Source organism: Schistocerca gregaria, chromosome 11 (assembly GCF_023897955.1).
Source record: "Schistocerca gregaria isolate iqSchGreg1 chromosome 11, iqSchGreg1.2, whole genome shotgun sequence".
Lineage (NCBI taxonomy): Eukaryota > Metazoa > Arthropoda > Insecta > Orthoptera > Acrididae > Schistocerca > Schistocerca gregaria.
Window position 1 is genome coordinate 77,457,737 of NC_064930.1, and position 20,825 is coordinate 77,478,561.

Below are 20,825 nucleotides of genomic sequence, written 5' to 3' on the forward strand. Positions count from 1 at the left end.
CTTATAGTTCAGTGTTATGCATTCACATCCATATAAACATTTTGGTCATACCACTGTGGTATAGAGTTTTAGTTTTGTTTTTCTATATATGCATTTCTTGTTGTAAACATTCTTTCTTAAGCCATATGCTCTCTCCATTTTGTTATCTCCTACATCTACTGCAATTTTTCTAGTCCATTCTGTTGAATAGTTTCTCCAAGATAGTCAAATCTATTTACTACATTTTACCTATTTGTGTTTCTATGAACTTTGGTGCATTTTTGTATGTTTGTCATGGATTTTTTTAGATGAAGTTTTGAGACCACTTCTATTTTCTATTTCATCCATAAGAGTTATTTGAATAACTTCATCTATTGGATTTTCTGAAAATATTGCAAAATCATCTCCAAAAGCCAGGCAGTTTACCTTAATTCCACTTGTTTTCCTTCCTAGACTTATTGGCTCAATTTTGTGATTCTTTGGCTCCTAATTCCAGATCCTTACATTTTTTCCCTAAAGCAGTTAAACAGTAAAAGTAAAAAACCACCCCTTATCTAACACCAGTTTTAATTTGAAATGGCTAAGATACTTCTTCCATAAATTTAACTTCAGAATTTCAGTACACTTTACTCAAGTCAGTTTTCACTGTGATACTGATTTTTATAAAAAGGGCAAGACAGATTGTAATAATTGTTGGCAGACAGGTAGATGGCACCACACATACAAAATGATTACACTTCCAGTTTGTACTTTACATAAATGACCTTCCTCACAGCCTACCAGACACAAAAACCCTTTTGTTTGCTGATGACACCTCTGTACTCATATCTGCGCCCGAACAAATTCTCCAAACTAATATAGATAGGACCACAGATCAAATAAGTCGATGGCTTCAAAGTAACAGGGTACTTATTAATGCAAAAAAGACAATTGGAATAACTTTCCACACTGCCCAAAACAGAAATCCATTACTACCAACTATATCACTGGAAAAAAATAATGTTAAACTTGAAAATGAAATAAAATTTTTGGGGGTCACTATTACTGATACGCTCGCATGGAAAAGCACAGGGACATTACCAGCACAAAAATTAGTAAAGTATGCTTCATGATTAGATCAATAAGGAACGTGACTAACACATGTACCCTAACCACAATGTACCATCCACTCTTTCACTCTGTACTTAACTACGGAATCATCTTCTGGGGCCAAAATTCTGAATCAATTAAGATATTCAAACTGAAAAAAAAGTCAGAACAATAATGTTCAAAAAACAATGAGACACTTGTAAAACATTATTTAAGAAACTAAATATTTTGTCTCTCCCATGCCAATACATACTAGAATTATTATTCTTTACCAAAAAAAGTATCAACAAAATTAGCAAAAATATGGACTACCACAATTATGACACAAGATCAAAAACCTCTCTAAGAATACTTCCCCACTCAACAAAACTGTACAGTGATGGTGTCAAGTGCATGGGAATAAAATTATATAACCATCTTCCAACTTTTATACAAGAAATCCATGAAATAAATAAATTCAAACAGATGGTGAAATCTCTTTTAATAAAAGACTGCTTTTACACCATCCAGAAATATTTGGAATCAAAATTGTCTTAGTGGATGATAATGTATCAAAGCTGAATGTTATTAAGCCAATTTTGTCACATCATGTAACAATTCTCTGTAAAGCTGGAACTTTAAGTAACATAATTTGTAGGTAATGTAAAATAATCAATCTTCTGTGTTCTTGTTTACTGATTTAGACTCCTGTAGACTGTATATTTGTATTGACTTATCCCATATCAGTTGTACACACCGTTGTACTGATTTAATCCACGGGGCAAATAAATAAATAAAATAAATAAACCAACATTTATTGTGCTACACAGCCCCAAGACTTGTGTTAGTACAGTATCAGGCCACTGTGGTTGTGTATATAAGCATCCAGATTTCACATCATGGAGCTGTACAGATCTTTGATGCAGTCCTGTGATACTATATTGTATGCCATTCCACTTGCACCTGAGTGTGCAATTCCTGCAGAATGGGGGGAGGAGGTGGAGTCCTGATGGCACACTGCATGACACCCAGAACATTTTCGATTAGATAGAGATTGGGAAATGCTGCTGATCATGGACAAGTAACCACATATGTGAGACACACTCAGCATGTGCCAGTGGCATGTGGGCAAGTGTTATCCTGCTGAAACAGGGTATGGGCAGAGGTGAGCACAAATGGCACAGCCACTGGTTACAGGACGTCCTTATTTATTCTGCGACTGATGAGGAGCCTGTTATGAACAGGCACCATGGGATATCACTCCCCACACCATCCCACCAGACTGGCAGGATACATGATGGGTGACCACAAATTGCTCTTCGTAGAGCTGTCCAGTGTGCCTCCAGATGCAGGGCTGCTGGCCACTGCCTCCAAAGCAGAAGCGGGACTTACCTAAAGACGACCTGCTGCTAGTCTGCAAGGCCCCATGTCCATCATTGCTGACAATAGGAAACCTGGGTGTGATCATTTCTGTGAGGTTGTAAGAAGCATGTCCCTTAATGGTTGCTGTGTGATGAGTCCTGCATCATGCAACCACCTCCCAATGATACTAGCAGTTACGGGATAGTGTGTAGAAAGTAGGACAAACTAATGAATGACACCTACCATTGTCATTGGACCTGATCATGCTTCATTTATCTACATCTACATGGATACTCTGCAAATCACCTTAATTGCCTGGCAGAGGGGTCACCAAACCACCTTCACAATAGTTCTCTATTATTCCACTCTTGAACAGCGCATCTAAATAACAAACACCTACATATTTCCGTGCAAGTTTGATCATTTCTCCCTATGTAGATTGGCATCAACTAAATATTTTTGCATTTGGAGGAGAAAGTTGGTGATTGAGATTTCATGAGAAGATTCTGCTGCAACAAAAAACACCTTTGTCTTAATGGCATCCACCCAAAACCCTTTACCATGCCAGTGACACTCTCTCCCATATTTTGCAACAATACAAAACATGCTGCTCTTCTTTCAACTTTTTCAATGTACTTCATTAATCCTATTTGGTAAGGACCCCAGACCGTGCAACAGCACTCGAAAAGAGGATGTACATGCATAGTGCAGGCAGTCTCTTTAGTAAATCTGTTGCACCTTCTAAGCGTTCTGCCAATAAAACACAGTAACATTTTCTTTGTGTTCGTAATTGTAATTCCTAGGTATTTAGTTGAATTTACAACCTTCAGATTAGACTGATTTATCGTGTAACCGAAGCTAACAGAATCCTTTTAGCACTCGTGTGGATGATTTCACACTTTTCATTATTTATTGTCAATTGTCTTTTTCTGCACCATACAGATATCATGTCTAAATAATTTTGCAATTTATTTTGATCTTCTGATGGCTTTATTACATGATAAATGACAGCATCATCTGCAAACAACCTGCTAAGATTGCCTTCTAAATTGTTTATATAGATCAAAAACAGCAGAGGGCCTATAACACTACCCTGGGCAACACGAGAAGTCACTTCTATTTTACTTGATGTCTTTCTGTCAGTTACTACAAACTGTGAAATCTCTGACAGTAAATCATGAATCCAGCCACACAACTCAGACAATATTCCACAAGCCTGCAATTTGAAACAAGTCACTTGTGAGATACAGTGTCAAAAGCCTTCTCGAAACCTAGAAATACTGAATCAGTTTGAAATCCCTTGTCAATAGCACACAACACTCCATGAGAGTCGAGAGCTAGTTGTGTTTCACAAGAACAATGCTTTCTAAATCCATGTTGACTCAGTGTCAATAGATCATTCTCTTCGAGGTAATTCATAATGTTTGAACACAATATATGTTCCAAAATCCTGCTGCATATTGACGTTAATGATGTGGGCCTGTAATTTAGTGGATTACTCTTACTACTTTTCTTGAATATTGCTGTGACCTGTGCAAATTTCCAGTCTTTGGGTATGGATCTTTCATTGTGTCAGTTGTATATGATTGTTAGGTATAGAGCTATTGTATCAGCAAACTCTGAAAGGTATATAATTGGACTGGAGTGATTTCAGCTGCTTCACTACTCCAAGGATATTTACTTCTAAGTGACTTACGTTGGCAGCTGTTGTTGATTTGATTTCTCGAATATTTGCTTCATCTTCTATGGTGAACGAATTTCAGAAGGCTGTGTTTAGTAACTCTACTTTGGCAGCACTGTCATCAATAGTACTTCCATTGCTATTGTGCAGAGAAGGCATTGATTGTGTCTTGCTGCTAGAATACTTTACATAAAACCAGAATCTCTTTGGATTTTATACCAGGTTTCAAGACAAAGTTTTGTTGTGGAAACTATTGTAAGCATCTCACATTGACGTCCATGCGAAATTTCAAACTTCTGTAAAAGATCAGCAATCTTGGAGACCTTGCATTCATTTAAACTTGGCATGTTCTTTTTATTGTTTCTGCAACAATGTTATGACCTGTTTTGTGTACCAAGGGGGATCAGCTCTATCATTTGGTACAAATCTCTCAGTTGCTGTTGATACTATTTCCTTGAATTCAAGTCACATCTGGTCTACACCATGTTGTTAATTTGGAAGGAGTGGAGATAGTCTCTGAGGAAGGCATCAAATAAATTTTATCTGGTTTTTTTGAATAGGTATATTTTTCATTTATTTTTTGAGCATTTGGGGGTTACAACATGTAGTCTTACCAATCCTTGTAGATGCTTTGATGCTCATTATTAGCTCAGGGTTATTTGTTGCTAAGAGGTCAAGTATGTTTTCACAGCCATTTACTATTCACATGGGGTCATGAACTAACTACTTGAGATAATTTTCAGAGAATGGAATTAGCACAATTTCAGATGATGCTTTATGCATACCTCCGGGTACAAACACATATTTTCCCAACATATCAAGGATAAATTAAAGTTACCAACAACAATAATTGTATGATGTTCAAGTTTTCCTTGAACCATTCAGGAATTGTGTCATCTGAGTTGAGAGGTCAGTAAAAGGATCCAATTACTATTTTATTCCAGTTGTCAAGAATGGCTTTTGCTCATACTATCTCACAGGAACTATCTACTTCAATTTTGCTACAAGATAAACTACTTCTAACAGCAACAAACACACCACTGCCAACTATGTTTAGCCTATCCTTTCTGAACATCATTAGGTACTTCACAAAAATTTCAGCTAAAGTTATCTCCAGCTTCAGCCAGCTGTTAGTGCCTGTAACTATTTGAGCATCAGTGCTTTCTATTAGCACTTGGAGCTCTAGTACTTTTACAACACAGCTACAACAATTTACAGCAGTTATATTGATTGTTCCTGGACCTATATTCTTCCTGTATTCAACCTGCATCCTTTGTGTGTTTCCCTGAGACTCTCTAATCTAAAAGCTACCTAGTCCATGCCACACAGCCCCTGCTACTCATGTAGCCACATCCTGTATACAGGGGAATCCTGACCTGTTCAGTGGAACCTGAAAAAAGTCTAGGAATCTGTAGCCTACATACTCATAGAGCCGTTTGAACCTCTGATTCAGATAATCCACTCAGCTCTGTACCATAGATCCGCAGTCAGTTCTGTTGACTATGCTGCAAATGGTGGGCTCTGCTTTCATCTTGGAATTCATTAGTTCCCCCCCCCCCCCCCCCCTTGTGGTATGTGTCAAATGCTGAAATCCTGTATGTTGTTCATGTGTAGCTTCTTGTATCCATTGCCACCAACAATGGGCAATGGTTGCATCCACACAATCAATGTGGCATGCAGTATGATGATAGGACCATCTCACATCCCATAGTCCCACAATGTAGCCATTCCTAAACTCATACATACTGTCAAGCATTTTGCCTGGGCACAGAGCATTTGCAGGTGATGTTCAAATGATGCTGCCCACTGCTGTACATGTTGTCTCAAAAGAAAGTTTATATATGAAAAGTGCAACAAATTGGAGATGAGTGGGGGTATGTTCATTGCTTGCTTGGCCTTTAGGAATTCAGTCAATATAGTCATCTCCTTTAATTGGTATGAGTGTCCAGCAAATATGCTATGATATGAGGATATCAATAGCTACAACAAACAAACAGTGGTGCATGCATACTATGCACACTTCCAACCACTGTTTCACTATGAACTCATTTTCTGAGGAACTGCTGCTCACAGAAGAAATGTATATAGAGTGCAAAACAGAGTACTCAGGATAAGTTGTGGCCTTAAAATGGAATACAGTAAACCTTCTTGGGAGTTTTCTGCACATTCTGTGTGTGAGAATTATACAAAAAAAGTGATTCAGTGACTGCAGCATGGATGAAATTTTGAAGTGGTTGTGGATTGCATAATGTAAATGATGCTACAAATGTTCCCCTTACATGGAAATGTATCGCAATATTTGAAGAGGTTGGTTCAACACTGGCCAAACTGAAATATGGGTGACCAAGGTCATCAAGAATGGAGAATCCATGGAGGGAGTAAATCAGTCTGTTCATGATGATCCTAACCTCTCAGTTTATATGTGTGCAAGTTCTTTAAATATGCATAGACCATCACTGCACTGAATTCTGCTAAAAGACCTTAAACTGCACCCTTTCAAAATCCAGTTGGTGCAAGAATTAAAGCCACAAGAATTAAAGCCTCAGGATACCAGATATAGGCTGCTTTTTGTTAATGATGTAACTGAGTGCCCTTCATTTAACAACATATTGTTTTCTGATGAGGTTCATTTTCACCCAAATGGCCATGTCAATACGCAAAACTGCTGCTAATGGAGTGCAGTTATTCCTAACAGAAGCACAAGGTACTCCTTCATTCACCAAAAGTTACTGTATGGGCTCTGATGTCAGCTCAAAGAGTAATTGACCCATACTTTCTCACTGATAAGAGAAGTTACAATGAATTCAGAGCATTATGTGATGATGTTAAATAATATTTGGTGCCAGAATTGCAAAACTTTCCTGGCTATAACCAAAAAACATAGTTTCAGTAAGACAAAGCCACAGCACATGTTTGATATGTCTACACTGCAAGTTCATGATATTTTTCCAGGAAAATTGATCTCCAGAAAGGGTGACATAAATTGGCTGCCACACAGGCCATATTTGAGCTCCATGGATATTTTATTATGGGGAGATGTCAAATTTAAAGTGTATGTCAATAACCTGGCTTCTCTGGAGCAGTTGAAAGAAAATATCCATATTGAAGAGGAAAGCATTCTAGTGTCTACATTCCAAGCCATCATGCAAAATTTTGTTCATCATTTAAATGTGCATTGTAGGCATTCAGCATTGTATTTAAATGACATAACATTACATGACCAAGGCCTTCAGAGACAGGCACTATGCCCCAGACTTAGTTCAGAAACAGATCTCCCGTGCCATTTCCCCTCACAACCTCTATCCTCCCACTATCCCCGAAAATCAGCCACAAAGGAGTGTCCCCTTTGTCACCCACTACCATCCCAGACTGGAAAAACTGAACCAAATCCTTCACCAGGGCACTGATAATCTTTCATTGTGGCCTGAAATGAGGGACATCCTGCCCGAGATACTTCCCACCCCTCCTAAAATTGCATTCTGTCGCCCACCCAATCAACACAACATGTTTGTCCACCCCTGTGTCATTCCCAATCCCAACCCCTTGCCACAAGGATTATAGCACTTCCTATTCCAGTCCTGTCACAGGTTTGTCCTACATCATCAGGAGCTGCCCGAACAGTGAAAGCAGCCACGTCATTTACTAGCTCTGCTGCAACCATTGTACAGCTTTTGATATTGGTCCACCATAACGAATAGCAACTGCCAAACTGTGGCCGAAAGCAAAGTAGACCACCCTGTGGTAAAACATGCAGCTGAACACAACACATTTGATATCAATGGCTGCTTCACTACCCGAGCCATCTGGATCATTCCCTTCACCACCAGATTTTCTGAATTGCACAGATGGCAGATGTCCTTATAACACATTCTTCGCTCCATCCAACAGTTTATATCCCTCTGTCTTATCATCTCCTACCCACTCTTATCTCCCACCCTGTTTATCTGCAGCCCTCTGCCAACACATCTGCCTGTCTTTCCTATTCCTCTCCTTTTTTGGTCCTTTTCTCCTGACCTCCCTGCCACACAACCGACTGATGCTACACCTGTTGCCAGTCTAGTCCCTGCACACTACACCAGACACCCTTATCCTTACACCCTTACCCTTACCTCCTTACGTTTACTCCCTTACCTTTAACCTTACAGATTGCTGCTTGCATACCACATGATGTTGCATTCCAGCCCAAGATGCTGGAGTTGGTGGTCTTGTGTGCTTGCCTTTGTGTGTGTGTGTGTGTGTGTGTGTGTGTGTGTGTGTGTGTGTGTGTGTGTGTGTGTGTGCGTGTGTGTGTGTGTGTGTGTCTTTACTGATGAATGCTGTGGCTGAAAGCTATATGGAAGTGTCTTTTAATTGCATCTGTCTGCAACTTGACATGTTTTCTTTACAGTAAGTAGCAATCTATCTTTTTCTATGTTGTTGATATTCTTACATGGAGCTTCTATTGTTTGGTTTTATTTTTAAGAAGTAAATTCCTAAACTCTACATTTCAATAATAAATAATATTATGTCGACAGACTTCAATATCTATTTTATTTTGACACATTAAATGTAAATTTTCTTTTGAGATCCAATTAGTTCAAATGGCTCTGAACACTATGTGACTTAACTTCTGAGGTCATCAGTCACCTATAACTTAGAACTAATTAAACCCAACTAGCCTAGGGACATCACACACATCCATGCCCGAGGCAGCATTCGAAGCTGCAACTGTAGCGGTCGCTCCGTTCCAGACTGTAGCGCCTAGAACCGCACGGTCACTTCGGCCGACTGTTGAGATCCCTAGTACTTGCTGGCAGGACCATATTGGCCCTTCTAGATAAACTTATGAGCATGGCATCATGGCCCCACTCATTCTCCTGAAGTGTGCTGGTAAAGGCACTCGAATTTAGAATTTCCACAACGCATTCTGATGGATTACTCAGACACATCCACACCCATAACCCGTTTTTAATGAACTACATTAACAGTTCGTTTTAATCTGAAGTTGTTTAAAACTGACAAAGAATGCCACTCTACTACATTTCTCAAACACAAAAAGTTGTTAATAAGTGAAGCCTTTGCTCATTACTAATTGGACAGATTTCCACCAATCTCATAAAAACAGCTGATTTTCGCTACAATAATCATTTCAAAGTTACTAACAATGGCATACAATTTGGCAAAATGTACTATGTTCACATTTCATGTGCATGTGCACACAAATATATGAACCATGTGCACATATTCTGAATTTGGTTTAACATAAACTTATACTTCCATACTCAATCACTGACACAAAGATGTTGATAAAGGCAGCATTTGAATGATTGTCATCATACTGGTGTTAATGAAGTAGCATAAATGCAATTAATAAAAACAACAGTTACAGTCTATGCAGAACAAGACCAGTTAATTTTTGTTCTTCTTGTTGTTGTGGTCTATTCTGTGCAAGTTTCTTCATCTCCCAGTACCTACTGCAACCTATATCCTTCTGAATCTGCTTAGTGTATTCATCCCTTGGTCTCCCTCTACAATTTTCACCCTCCACGCTGTCCTCCAATACTAAATTGGTGATCCCTTGATGCCTCAGAACATGTCCTACCAACAGATCCCTTCTTCTAGTCAAGTTGTGCCACAAATTTCTCCACAATTCTACTCAGTACCTCCTCATTAGTTGTCTGATCCACCAACCTAATATTCAGCATTCTTCTGTAGTACCACATTTTGGAAGCTTCTATTAGTTGAATGTAGTCAATTACAGTCATTGGAAAAGGAATGGACAAGGTACAAGGACACAGTACTAGAAGTGGCTAAAGAATGTCTTGGAACAGTAGTGTGTAAAAGTAGGATGAAGCAAACAGCTTGGTGGAATGACACAGTCAAGGAATCCTGTAAAAGGAAAAAGAATGTGTATCAAAAATGGCTACACACTAGAACTCAGGTAGACTGAGAAAGTTATGCTGAAGAAAGAAACAAAGCCAAACAGATAATTGCTGCATCCAAGAAGAAATCTTGGGAAGACTTTGGAAACAGGTTGGAGACTATGGGTCAAGCTGCTGGAAAACCATTCTGGAGTGTAATTAGCAGTCTTCGAAAGGGATGTAAGAAGGAAATGACAAGTATTTTGGTCAGGTCAGGAAAACTGTTGGTAAATCCTGTGAATGCCTTGGGCAGATGGAGGGAATATTTTGAAGAGTTGCTCAATGTAGGTGAAAATACGATTAGTAATGTTTCAGATTTCGAGGCAGTATGGGATAGGAATGATGATGGAAATAGGATCACATTTGAGGAAGTGGAGAAAATGGTCAATAGATTGCAATAAAATAAAGCAGCTAGGGTGGATGAAATTAAGTCAGAACTCATCAAATACAGTGGAATGTCAGGTCTTAAATGGCTACACAGGATAATTGAAATGGCCTGGGAGTCCATTCATGTTCCATCAGACTGGAAAAAAGCAGTAATCACACCAATCTTTAAACATGGAAACAGAAAAGATTGTAACAACTACAGAGGTATCTCTTTAATCAGCGTTGTGGGTAAAATCTTCTCAGGTATTGTTGAAAGGAAAGTGCGAGTATTAGTTGAGGACCAATTGGATGAAAATCAGTGTGGGTTTAGGCCTCTTAGAGGTTGGCAGGACCAGCTCATTAGCTTACGGAAAATAATGGAGAAGTGTTATGAGTGGAACAGGGAATTGTATCTATGCTTTATAGATCTAGAAAAGGCATATGACCGGTTTCCTAGGAGGAAGTTATTGTCTGTTCTACGAGATTATGGAATAGGAGGCAAACTTTTGCAAGCAATGAAAGGTCTTTACATGGATATTCAGGCAGCAGTTAGAGTTGACGGTAAATTGAGTTCATGGTTCAGAGTAGTTTCAAGGCTGCAACCTGTCTCCACTGTTGTTAATTTTATTTATGGATCATATGTTGAAAACAATAGACTGGCTGGGTGAGATTAAGATATGTGAACACAAAATAAGCAGTCTTGCATATGCGGATGACTTAGTTGTGATGGCAGATTCGATTGAAAGTTTGCTAAGTAATATTTCAGAGCTAGATCAGAAATGTAAGGACTATGGTAAGAAGATTAGCATCTCCAAAACGAAAGTAATGTCAGTGGGTAGAAATACAAACGGATTGAGTGCCAAATAGGAGGAACAAAGTTAGAACAGGTGGATGATTTCAAGTACTTAGGATGCATATTCTCACAGGATGGCAACATAGTGAAAGAACTGGAAGCAAGGTGTAGCAAAGCCAATGCAGTGAGCAGTCAGCTACGATCTACTCTCTTCTGCAAGAAGGAAGTCAGTACCGAGACTAAGTTATCTGTGCACCGTTCAATCTTTTGGCCAACTTTATTGTATGGGAGCGAAAGCTGGGTGGATTCAGGTTACCTTATCAACAAGGTTGAGGTTACGGATATGAAAGTAGCTAGGATGATTGCAGGTACTAGTACATGGGAACAACGGCAGGAGGGTGTCCACAACGAGGAAATCAAAGAAAAACTGGGAATGAACTCTATAGATGTAGCACTCAGGGCGAACAGGCTTAGATGGTGGGGTCATGTTAGACGCATGGGAGAAGCAAGGTTACCCAAGAGACTCATGGGTTCAGCAGTAAAGGGTAGGAGGAGTCAAGGCAGACCAAGGAGAAGGTACCTGGATTCGGTTAAGAATGATTTTGAAGTAATAGGCTTAACATCAGAAGAGGCACCAATGTTAGCACTGAATAGGGGATCATGGAGGAATTTTATAAGGGGGCTATGCTTGAGACTGAACGCTGAAAGGCATAATCAGTCTTAAATGATGATGATGATGATATTCTCTTCTTGCCCAAACTATTTATCGTCCATGTTTCACTTTCATACATGGCTACACTCCATACAAATACTTCCAGAAATGACTTTCTGACACTTAAATCTATACTCAATGTTAACGGTTAATTACCATGTGAAATTATCACAATCTGCAAACTTCTTGACAAGCGAAATAGAATGTGGACAACACATCTACAATTACAAGCAATCCTCTGCTTAGTGTGCAGAAGGTCTTACTAAGATCTCCTTGGAAAGGCACCACCCTCTGCCACACACACATGTGCCCCTAATCCTCCAACCAACTCCATAAATTAGCTGCAGTTGAGCTTCCTGTTCCAAACCCAACATCACTCCAGTCATACTGGAACAATTGAACCATATCCTCTGGTGGTCTGAAAAGATCTTTATCAGACGTTGAGAATGGGAGTTCAACTTTTCAAAAGCCTCATGTTTTTCAATGTAATCCTCTGTAATAGTAATATACGTCATCCATCAGTGTTGCAGTGGCATTAGTACAGCTCTGTACAGTTCCTGTGGAGGTGTAGCACGAAACATGTCTACATCACAAAACACTTCTCGGCTGGTTGAAAAATGCTGGCTGAGAAGGGCTAGTGTGAATTTTGGGAGGAGATGGAAGTCTGAGAGAGGAAAATCTGGGTAACAGTGTGGAATTTCCTACATTGCACAGCAAACATTGCTCAACTTTCTTGTGACAAAGACACTTTTACTGACAGCTGAAGTACCTTGATGAAAGACAAATTTTTTCCTTCTACAGACCAGGTTGCCTTTCTTGAACTTTTGCATCCATATCCATTATGTTAGAATAATATCTCGTAGTCATTGCTTAACTATTTTAAGGCAGCCAACTAACAGAAATCCTTTCAAATTTCAAAATGCAACATTGTGATCTTTACCACTCTATTGTGTTGTTATGAATCCAATACTGACATAGAAAATCAGTTTTGTTTCTATGACAATGTGGCAGATAGACACAAAAAAAGAAAAAAAAAAAGATTTTCACACTTAAAGCTTTTGTCAACAAAACACACACAAACACACACACACACACACACACACACACACTTATGCAAGCGCAACTCTCACACATGAATTGTGCTTTAGTGAGTCTGTGTGTGCGTAAGTGTGTCTGTTGACCAGAAGCCATAAGTGTGAAAATCTTTTTATTGTGCCCATATGTGTGTGACTCAGCATCTCCATTATATGGTGAGTAGCTACTTTCCTTATCATAATATTGTTACATTCCATCCTGGATTTTCCATTGTTTAAAAGTGTGGCAAACATTGTTCAGAAATTGTGTAAATATGTTTCTAATCCATTACATGCAGGTGTGGCACCCATCTTGAACAAAGCATTTGACTTAATGCAAAATGTAGCCAGTACAATGTAGCCAGTACACTGTTTTGAAACCCATACAATCTTGGCAACATTACCCACCTTGGTGTGACTGCCTTCTGAGATCACATTGTGCACTTTTACTACAGTTTCTGGTATGGCTGAACATCTCAGATGTACTTCATTTGGATCATCTTGAACCCTTTTATGACACTGTTTAAATTCAACAGCTTTTTCATTCTGATAGAAACTGAAGAGGAGGAGTCACTGTACCATTTATGAAACTCAAATGAATTCTGGTTAGTGTTAAACATTCTTTTAGAAAAAACTTTATTACTACACAATACTCAATTTTCTACATTTTGAAGAAATTATGGACCATTCCTTATCCAGACAGCTGCCTACAGTTGACCACTGAATGGAATGACTTGCATTTGCACAGAGTGTGTGTTTGAAGTTGTATCAATTCCTGGGGGAAAATTACGAACTTAGTGCTGTGATCTGTTATTGAGGGTGACAACTTTTCATACTACTCCTGATCCTTTCAATGTATCCTGAAATGAGTAACGTTTTCACCACAATACTTCCCACCCCTCCATAACTGGTATTCTGCTGCACACCCAATCGATTCAATATTCTAGTCCATCCTTATGCCACATCTGCTCTTGACCCTCTAACATGTGGGTTATACTGTCAAAGGTACAGATGCCGACTTGCCAAACACACCAACCCAGGACATACACTGTCTGAAAAGAAGAATCCAGACATCTCTGTGTAAGGCATGACTGATTACCAGATGTCCTGAGAGGCAGACTTACCAGAGTAAAAAATGTAAAAGGAGATAGGGAGTATTATGTTATTGCTAGAGATGGAGTATCAGCAGAATTGGTCAGTCAGAAAAGCTCAGTGGCTTCGAAAATGGACTAGTCACTGGATGTCACCTGAGTAATAAATTCATGAGACACATTTCAACCCTTCTAAAGCAGTTCAGGTTGACTGTTCGTGATTGATTGTGAAGTGTAAATTCAAAGGTACTGTCAGCACATCTCCGGTTTTAGTAGTGTAAAAGATCAGGTAATTACGATATGAAATTATCACAATCTGCAAACTTGTTGAGAAGCTAAATAGCATGTGGAGAACACATCTAAAATCACAAGCAAGATCTCCTTGGAAAGGCACCACCCTCTGCCACATACACACATGTCCCTAATCCTCCAACCACCTCCATAAATTAGGTGCAGTTGAGCTCCCTGCATAGTGGAACAATTTAACCATATCCTTTGTCAGAGGGTGGTGGTCTGAAAAGATCTTGATCAGACATTGAGAATGGGAATCTAACTTTTCAACATTTTTAGTAGTGCAACACTACTAAACTCGGAGATGTACTGACAGTACCTTCAAATTTGCACTTCACTATCAATCACTAACAGTCAACCTGAACTGCTTTCGATGGGTTGAAATGTGTCTCATAAATTTGTTACACAGATGTCATCCAGTGACTAGTCTATTTTCGAAGTCACTGAGCTCTTCTGACTGATCAATTCTGCTGATACTCCTTCTCCAGAAATAACATAACACTACCTATCTCCTTTTACACTTTTTTTGCTCTGTTAAGTCTGTCTCTGAGGACATCTGTTATGCCTCGCACAGAGATGTCTGCATCCTTCTGATCAGGCAGTGTATGTGCTGGGTTGGTGCATTTGGCAAGTCTTGCATCTGGATTTTTGACTGTATGACCCATGTGTTAGAGGGTCAAGAGCAGATGTGGTTTCATACTAAATCCAGAGACATACTAGTCTGTCAGCGACCATCAAGTACTGTGAAAGATGATTGTAAACTGTCACACAAAATATGTGGATGGAATAAATTGAGTTCCAAAGTGCTATGTGCAGTCCAGATAGTACAATAACTGAGCACAGGGAGTTAAGGTTGGTTGATTGGTTGGTTGATTTGGGTTTGTTTGTTTCTGGGGGTTGAAGGGACCAGACTTCAAAGGCCATCAGTCCCAGGTTGATTTGAAGAAGGGGACCAAACAATGAGGTCATCGGTCTCACTGGGTAGGGAAGGACAGGGAAGGAAGTCAGCTGTGCCCTTTCAAAGGAACCATCCAAGCATTCGCATGAAGTGATTTAGGGTAATCATGAAAAACCTAAATCAGGATGGCCAGATGTGGATTTGAACTGTCGTTCTTCCGAATCCGAGTCAGGTGTGCTAACTACTGCCCCACCTTGCTCGGTGGGGAGTTAAGAAGAATATGGTACAGTGTTTGAGAGGCTCCTCATAGGCCACAATTCTGAAGTCATTGTTAACAAATGCTAGAGGTGGTATGCAGACCAACACCACTGGACAGTGGGTCACCAGGAACGAGTGATTCAATGTGACGAATCATGCTGTACCCTGTGGCAATCAGGTGAGAGGGCTTTGGTTTTGCAATTGCCTGGAGATTATTATCTGCTATTGTGTATAGTGCCAACATTGAAGTACAGAGCAGGTGCTGTTATGGTGCAGGGGCATTTTGAGTGTTTAGGATGTAGCTTCTTGATTGTGCTTAATGCTAAATGCAGAAGGATATGAGTGCATTTGAAATCATTGTGTACAGTGTACAGAAGAGGAACTGACATAAAGCAGCATCTCTGAGGCAGTGGTGTCTGGATAATAACACTCAAACTTGGTGGATTACATTTTGTATGATTCAGAACATTGACATCACTATACTGTCTGTGTTTGGCTCTTGAGGAATAATGGGCTGTCATTCCTCCACAGACATTCACACCTCATTGAAAATGTCACCATCAGAGATGAAACCATCATAAAAGTGACAGGTGGACATATTCCATATTAATATCCACCAATAGGTGTCTGGGTACTATTGATCAGATAGTTTTCTACTTCACTACTGTTAAAGGCTTATCCTATCCTATGAGAGCCAAGGCCAAGTGTGAAGGCAGCCTCATCATATAACAGCTCTGCTGTAACACCTGCAAAGCATTTTATGATGGCAAGACCACCAATCAGGCATTCACCAGAACAAATGACCACTAACAAACTCTGGCTGAGAGTAAGCTCAATGACCAATGGAAAAAAAAGAGATGAGCATGATGTGGCTGATTCTAGTGGCAGCCTCACAATCTTTGCCATGTAGATCCTTCGCACCTTGACACCAGCATCTCTGAGTAACACTGAAAGCAGTTGTCCTCACAATGCATCACTCTGCTCTGTTCAGTATGAGCTAACACCCCTTTCCCACATCCACCTTCCCCCCCCCCCCCCCCCCCCCCATCCTCCTGCCCCCCACCTGTAATCCACACTCTTACCCTCCTCCCTCCTTTTGCCACTTTTTCTGTTCCATCCTCTCTCGTAGTTCACTCCTCCAGATCACAGTGTACCACACACAGCTTTAGAGTAATCTGAAAGGTGCCACATTCCTATCCCCAAACTTCACTGCCTTTCCTTCCCAACTGTTAGCTTTTTTTCCCTCCAATCCTGCTTCTCTCCTTTTCCCTTTGCAGATACTTGCTCCTCTCATCCACAACATCAAGCAAAAGCCCTCACCCAGTCAGGTTGCTTTAATCAGACAATGTTGTTGGCTAGGGCAATGTAGTAGTGTGCATGTATATGTATGTGTTTTGTGAGTTAGCCTTCAATGACGACATTGTCTTCAAGACCAGAAATGTTTTCACTCTTGTTTATACACCAACAGAACGATGCCTAGTTCAATGGTGAGTAGTTATTTTACTGCTTACACTATTTGAATATGTTCTACTGAACAAAAACTGCAAAGAAAACTTGTAATGATACAAAGTAATGTGATACTAGCTACATACACCGAACCTTATATTCCTTTCAATGATAACAAAAGACACCTTTACAATTATGATTATTTCATTTTCTTCTGTACAACTCACTTACCTCAGCTCTAACAGGATCCTGAATGCCGACAATACAAAGACACGTCAAATCACTGACAATATAGTCCTCGTCATCCCAATTTGGCTCACTGTCTATATACACATCATTCTTTGCAGCACTCGTCCGCACAAAGTCCTTGTATGCTAGAGCTATTGTACGCAGGCCATCACGTGCCATTGGTTCGATAATGAGTCGAATCACATTTTGTTGCATTTCATGCGTAAAGACATCCAGTTTACCATTGCGGCCATAAATAAAGGAACATCTGCAAAATACCAGATACACATTTCTTACAAAAAGTGAAATGTAACAGTGTCAAATGTGAATGCCCACTGCCTTGTATATATCAGTAATTACAAAAATTATGAACAATGAAGCATTTTTACATTTATGATTGGAATTAGTGAAACAGTTACTGGTAAAATGCTAGAACCAACAGTGGACAGGGAAGTAACATGAGCACCTTCATATTGGCCCTGCAGACTGATTGAGACAATAGATTTTGGGTGTGCAGCCTCAGAAACTCCATGCCTTCCACTGATATTCATGCCATGCACCATATAACCTTCTTCAAGCAAGCCAATTGACTAAAACCCATTTAGATGACATAATGCTGCCTGCAGCTGTCATTTTTTTCTTTATTAATTGTAAAATTAAGGGATTTCATCCTGAGACCACTATTAAGCATACTATTAAATGGAAACACCATACATTCACTGTATTACCTGCCAGTCAAAAGTTAAACATAGGAACAATTCAGATCTTAAAATTTGCTGGGATTAATAAAATGTTACTTTACAAAAATTTGTTGATGTCACACTATGCCATAAAATTGTTTGCATGCGTATATGTTTAAATGGCATCCACTGTGCTTGTAGTGCAGGAGTTAGAGTTGTCATGAAATCAGCATTACTAGCAATGTTAATGCAGATTCATGTCACTGTTTTAAAACTACATGTACTTTACATACTATCACATTCAACACACACATTATGACCACATAATTTTTAATGTGGGCCTCAGATTACAGAAAGGCTGTTACAGAGCTCTTATGCTTAAGTATACACAAATAAGCAGAGACAATGTACTTGACGTACACAGATGTTTCACACAGGTGTGATAAATATTCTGTGTATCAAGTTCTTTCATGTAGATTTAAAAGAGTGGTAAAAATATGGAAACTCTATGTAGGAATATCAGCAATGTTGGAAAAAATAGATTTTTACTTACTGTAAAGAAGACACGTCAAGTTACAAACAGGCACAATAAAATGACACTTATGTAAAATTTATGACCACAGCCTTCATCAGCAAAAGAGAAACACACACCATTCATACACACAAGCAAGAAAACATCAAGTGCACATGACCACCAACTAAGGCAGCTCAGGTCAGAATGCAACTTTCATGTGAGATGCAAGCAGCATCTAGAGGGGGCAGGGAAGGGGAAGGGATATTAGTGTATGGGTGCGGGAGAGAGATGAACGCTGTCTGGCAGAGTGTGCAGGGACTAGAATGCCAACAGGCGCAGTGTCGGGAGGTTGTGGAGCAGGGAGGTAGGGTAAAAAGTAGTGAAAAAGGAATGCAACTACTTCAACTTTGAAGGAAAGTTATACAATCAAATTCACAGCACAGCCATGAGCACCTGCATAGCACCCTCCTATGCCAACCCTTTTTATAGGCCCTCTAAAAGAGACCTTCCTAGCCTCCTAAAACGCCAAACCCCTAGTCTGGTACAGGTTCATTGATGATATCTTCATAATCTAGACTCAGGACCAAGACATCGCCATCTACTTCACCTGGCCCTCCTCAACAAAGTACGCCACCTGCCTGGACGTTGACCTCCTCCTCTCTTACGGCACCATGCACACCTCTGTCCACATTAAACCCACCAACCACCAACAGTAACCTGCATATTGACAGCTGTCATCTCCTCCAAGCCAAAAAATCTCTCCCACATAGCCTGGCCTGGACACTTGCATCTGCAGTCACAAGAACTACCTGTCTCAGTAAGCTGACGAACTCACCAAGCACTTCACAGACAGGCACTGTTCCCAGACCTAGTCCGCATGCAGATCTCCTGTGCCATTTCCGCTCACACCTCCAATCCTCACACCACCCGCAAGAACTAGCCACAAAGGAATGCCCTCTTTGTCACCCAATACCACGCTATACTGGAACAATTAAATCGCATCCTTCCCCAGGGCTTTGATTACCCATCATCATGCCACAAAATGAGCGACATCCAGCCCGAGATTGTTCTCAGCTGTCCTAAAGTAGTGTTCTGTTGCCCACCCTACCTCCACAACATCTACTCCACTCAAAATTACAACCCTTTGCCCCTGTGGAAGACCCAGGTGCAAGACCTGCCCAATCCACCCACCCAGCACTTCCCATTACAGTCCTGTCACAGGATGGACAGCATTCATCTCTCTACCCCCCCCCCTCCCCCCCAACCTCTCCAGCTATATGCTACTATCCCTTCCCCTTCCCCTTTCCTTCCTCTTCCCCTTCCCTGCCCTTTCCAGATTGCTGCCTCGTCATGTGACAGTTGCATTCTGGCCCATGCTGCTGGAGTTGGTGGTCATGTTTGCCTGAGGTGTGCTTCCTTCTGTGAATGAATGATCTGTGTTTCTCTTTCGCTGACAATGGCTGTGGCTTTATGGAAATGACTTGTAACTGAGCCTGCCTGTAACTCAACTTCTTTACGGTAAGTAGGAATTTATCTTTTCCCACATTGTTAAAAGAATGATAAGAGAGATTAAATTAAAAAAGATATTCTGTGACAAGATATAGCATGTCCATGGTACATGAAGTTGTCACTAGGGTGGCAGGCATACAGGATGTCTGAGTCAGACATATAGTAATATAAAATGTAATAACTCTTGTGAAGAAATTGAAATATTTATTGATGGTATCTTTCTATAAATATTTCTGATACACCTCTATGTACAACATTAGTGGCACAAAAAAGATCTAACTATATGTCACTTCTCTCCAAATGTTTTGGTGCATTGCAGATGTAACATTTGCGACAGTTACAAAAACATGATGGTGTAGATCTGGTAGACTAAGAACTGATGTCTGGAACCCTTGATTGCTGAGAAATACCCACAGTAAAAAATTGATTGGTGTAATGTCTGGGCTTCTAGAGGGCAGAGCAATTGATGGCATGGTGGACTGACATTGAAAATAAACTCCCAGTTTCCTTAAGTCAGTTGTCCCATTTGCTGATCATTACATAAGTCACAGTCCATACTCACACTGAAAATGATGTTTTACTAGTCACACAGACCTTAGCTACACGAGAGGCAGCACACAGAACATCTTCTACTGAGGAGCCCACATGGCTACAAATGTACGTTTATGTGAACAAAGCACTTATGCGAATGCCCGTGCAGTACCAACTGCCATATGGAAACACGGAAAACATTTCGAGTTATGATACTTGTAGAAGCAAACTGCCAATAAATGTATAAGTTATGTCTCGAGTTATTACATTTTATATTATTATATTTTTAACCCAAACACCCAGTATGATGCAACAACACAGGAGGCCATGCAGCCATATAATTACAAGGTGTGATGGTTTCATTTTATTATGTAGAAGGAAGAGCATCATTTATTGCATTTTAGTTTACTCGACTCATCAATTACAGACCTTGTGGAATCGCACA

General features: G+C 40.0%; 1 protein-coding gene across 1 annotated transcript in view; it reads right to left on the reverse strand.

The window, feature by feature from the left end:
- The window catches only part of LOC126295032 (plasma membrane calcium-transporting ATPase 2-like), a 606,942-nt gene that overhangs the window by 219,663 nt on the left and 366,454 nt on the right, over positions 1–20,825 (reverse strand). Inside the window, exon 13 of the mRNA XM_049987282.1 lies at positions 17,150–17,414. Coding sequence (XP_049843239.1) covers positions 17,150–17,414 — 265 coding nt within the window. The remainder of the gene's footprint in view (positions 1–17,149; positions 17,415–20,825) is intronic.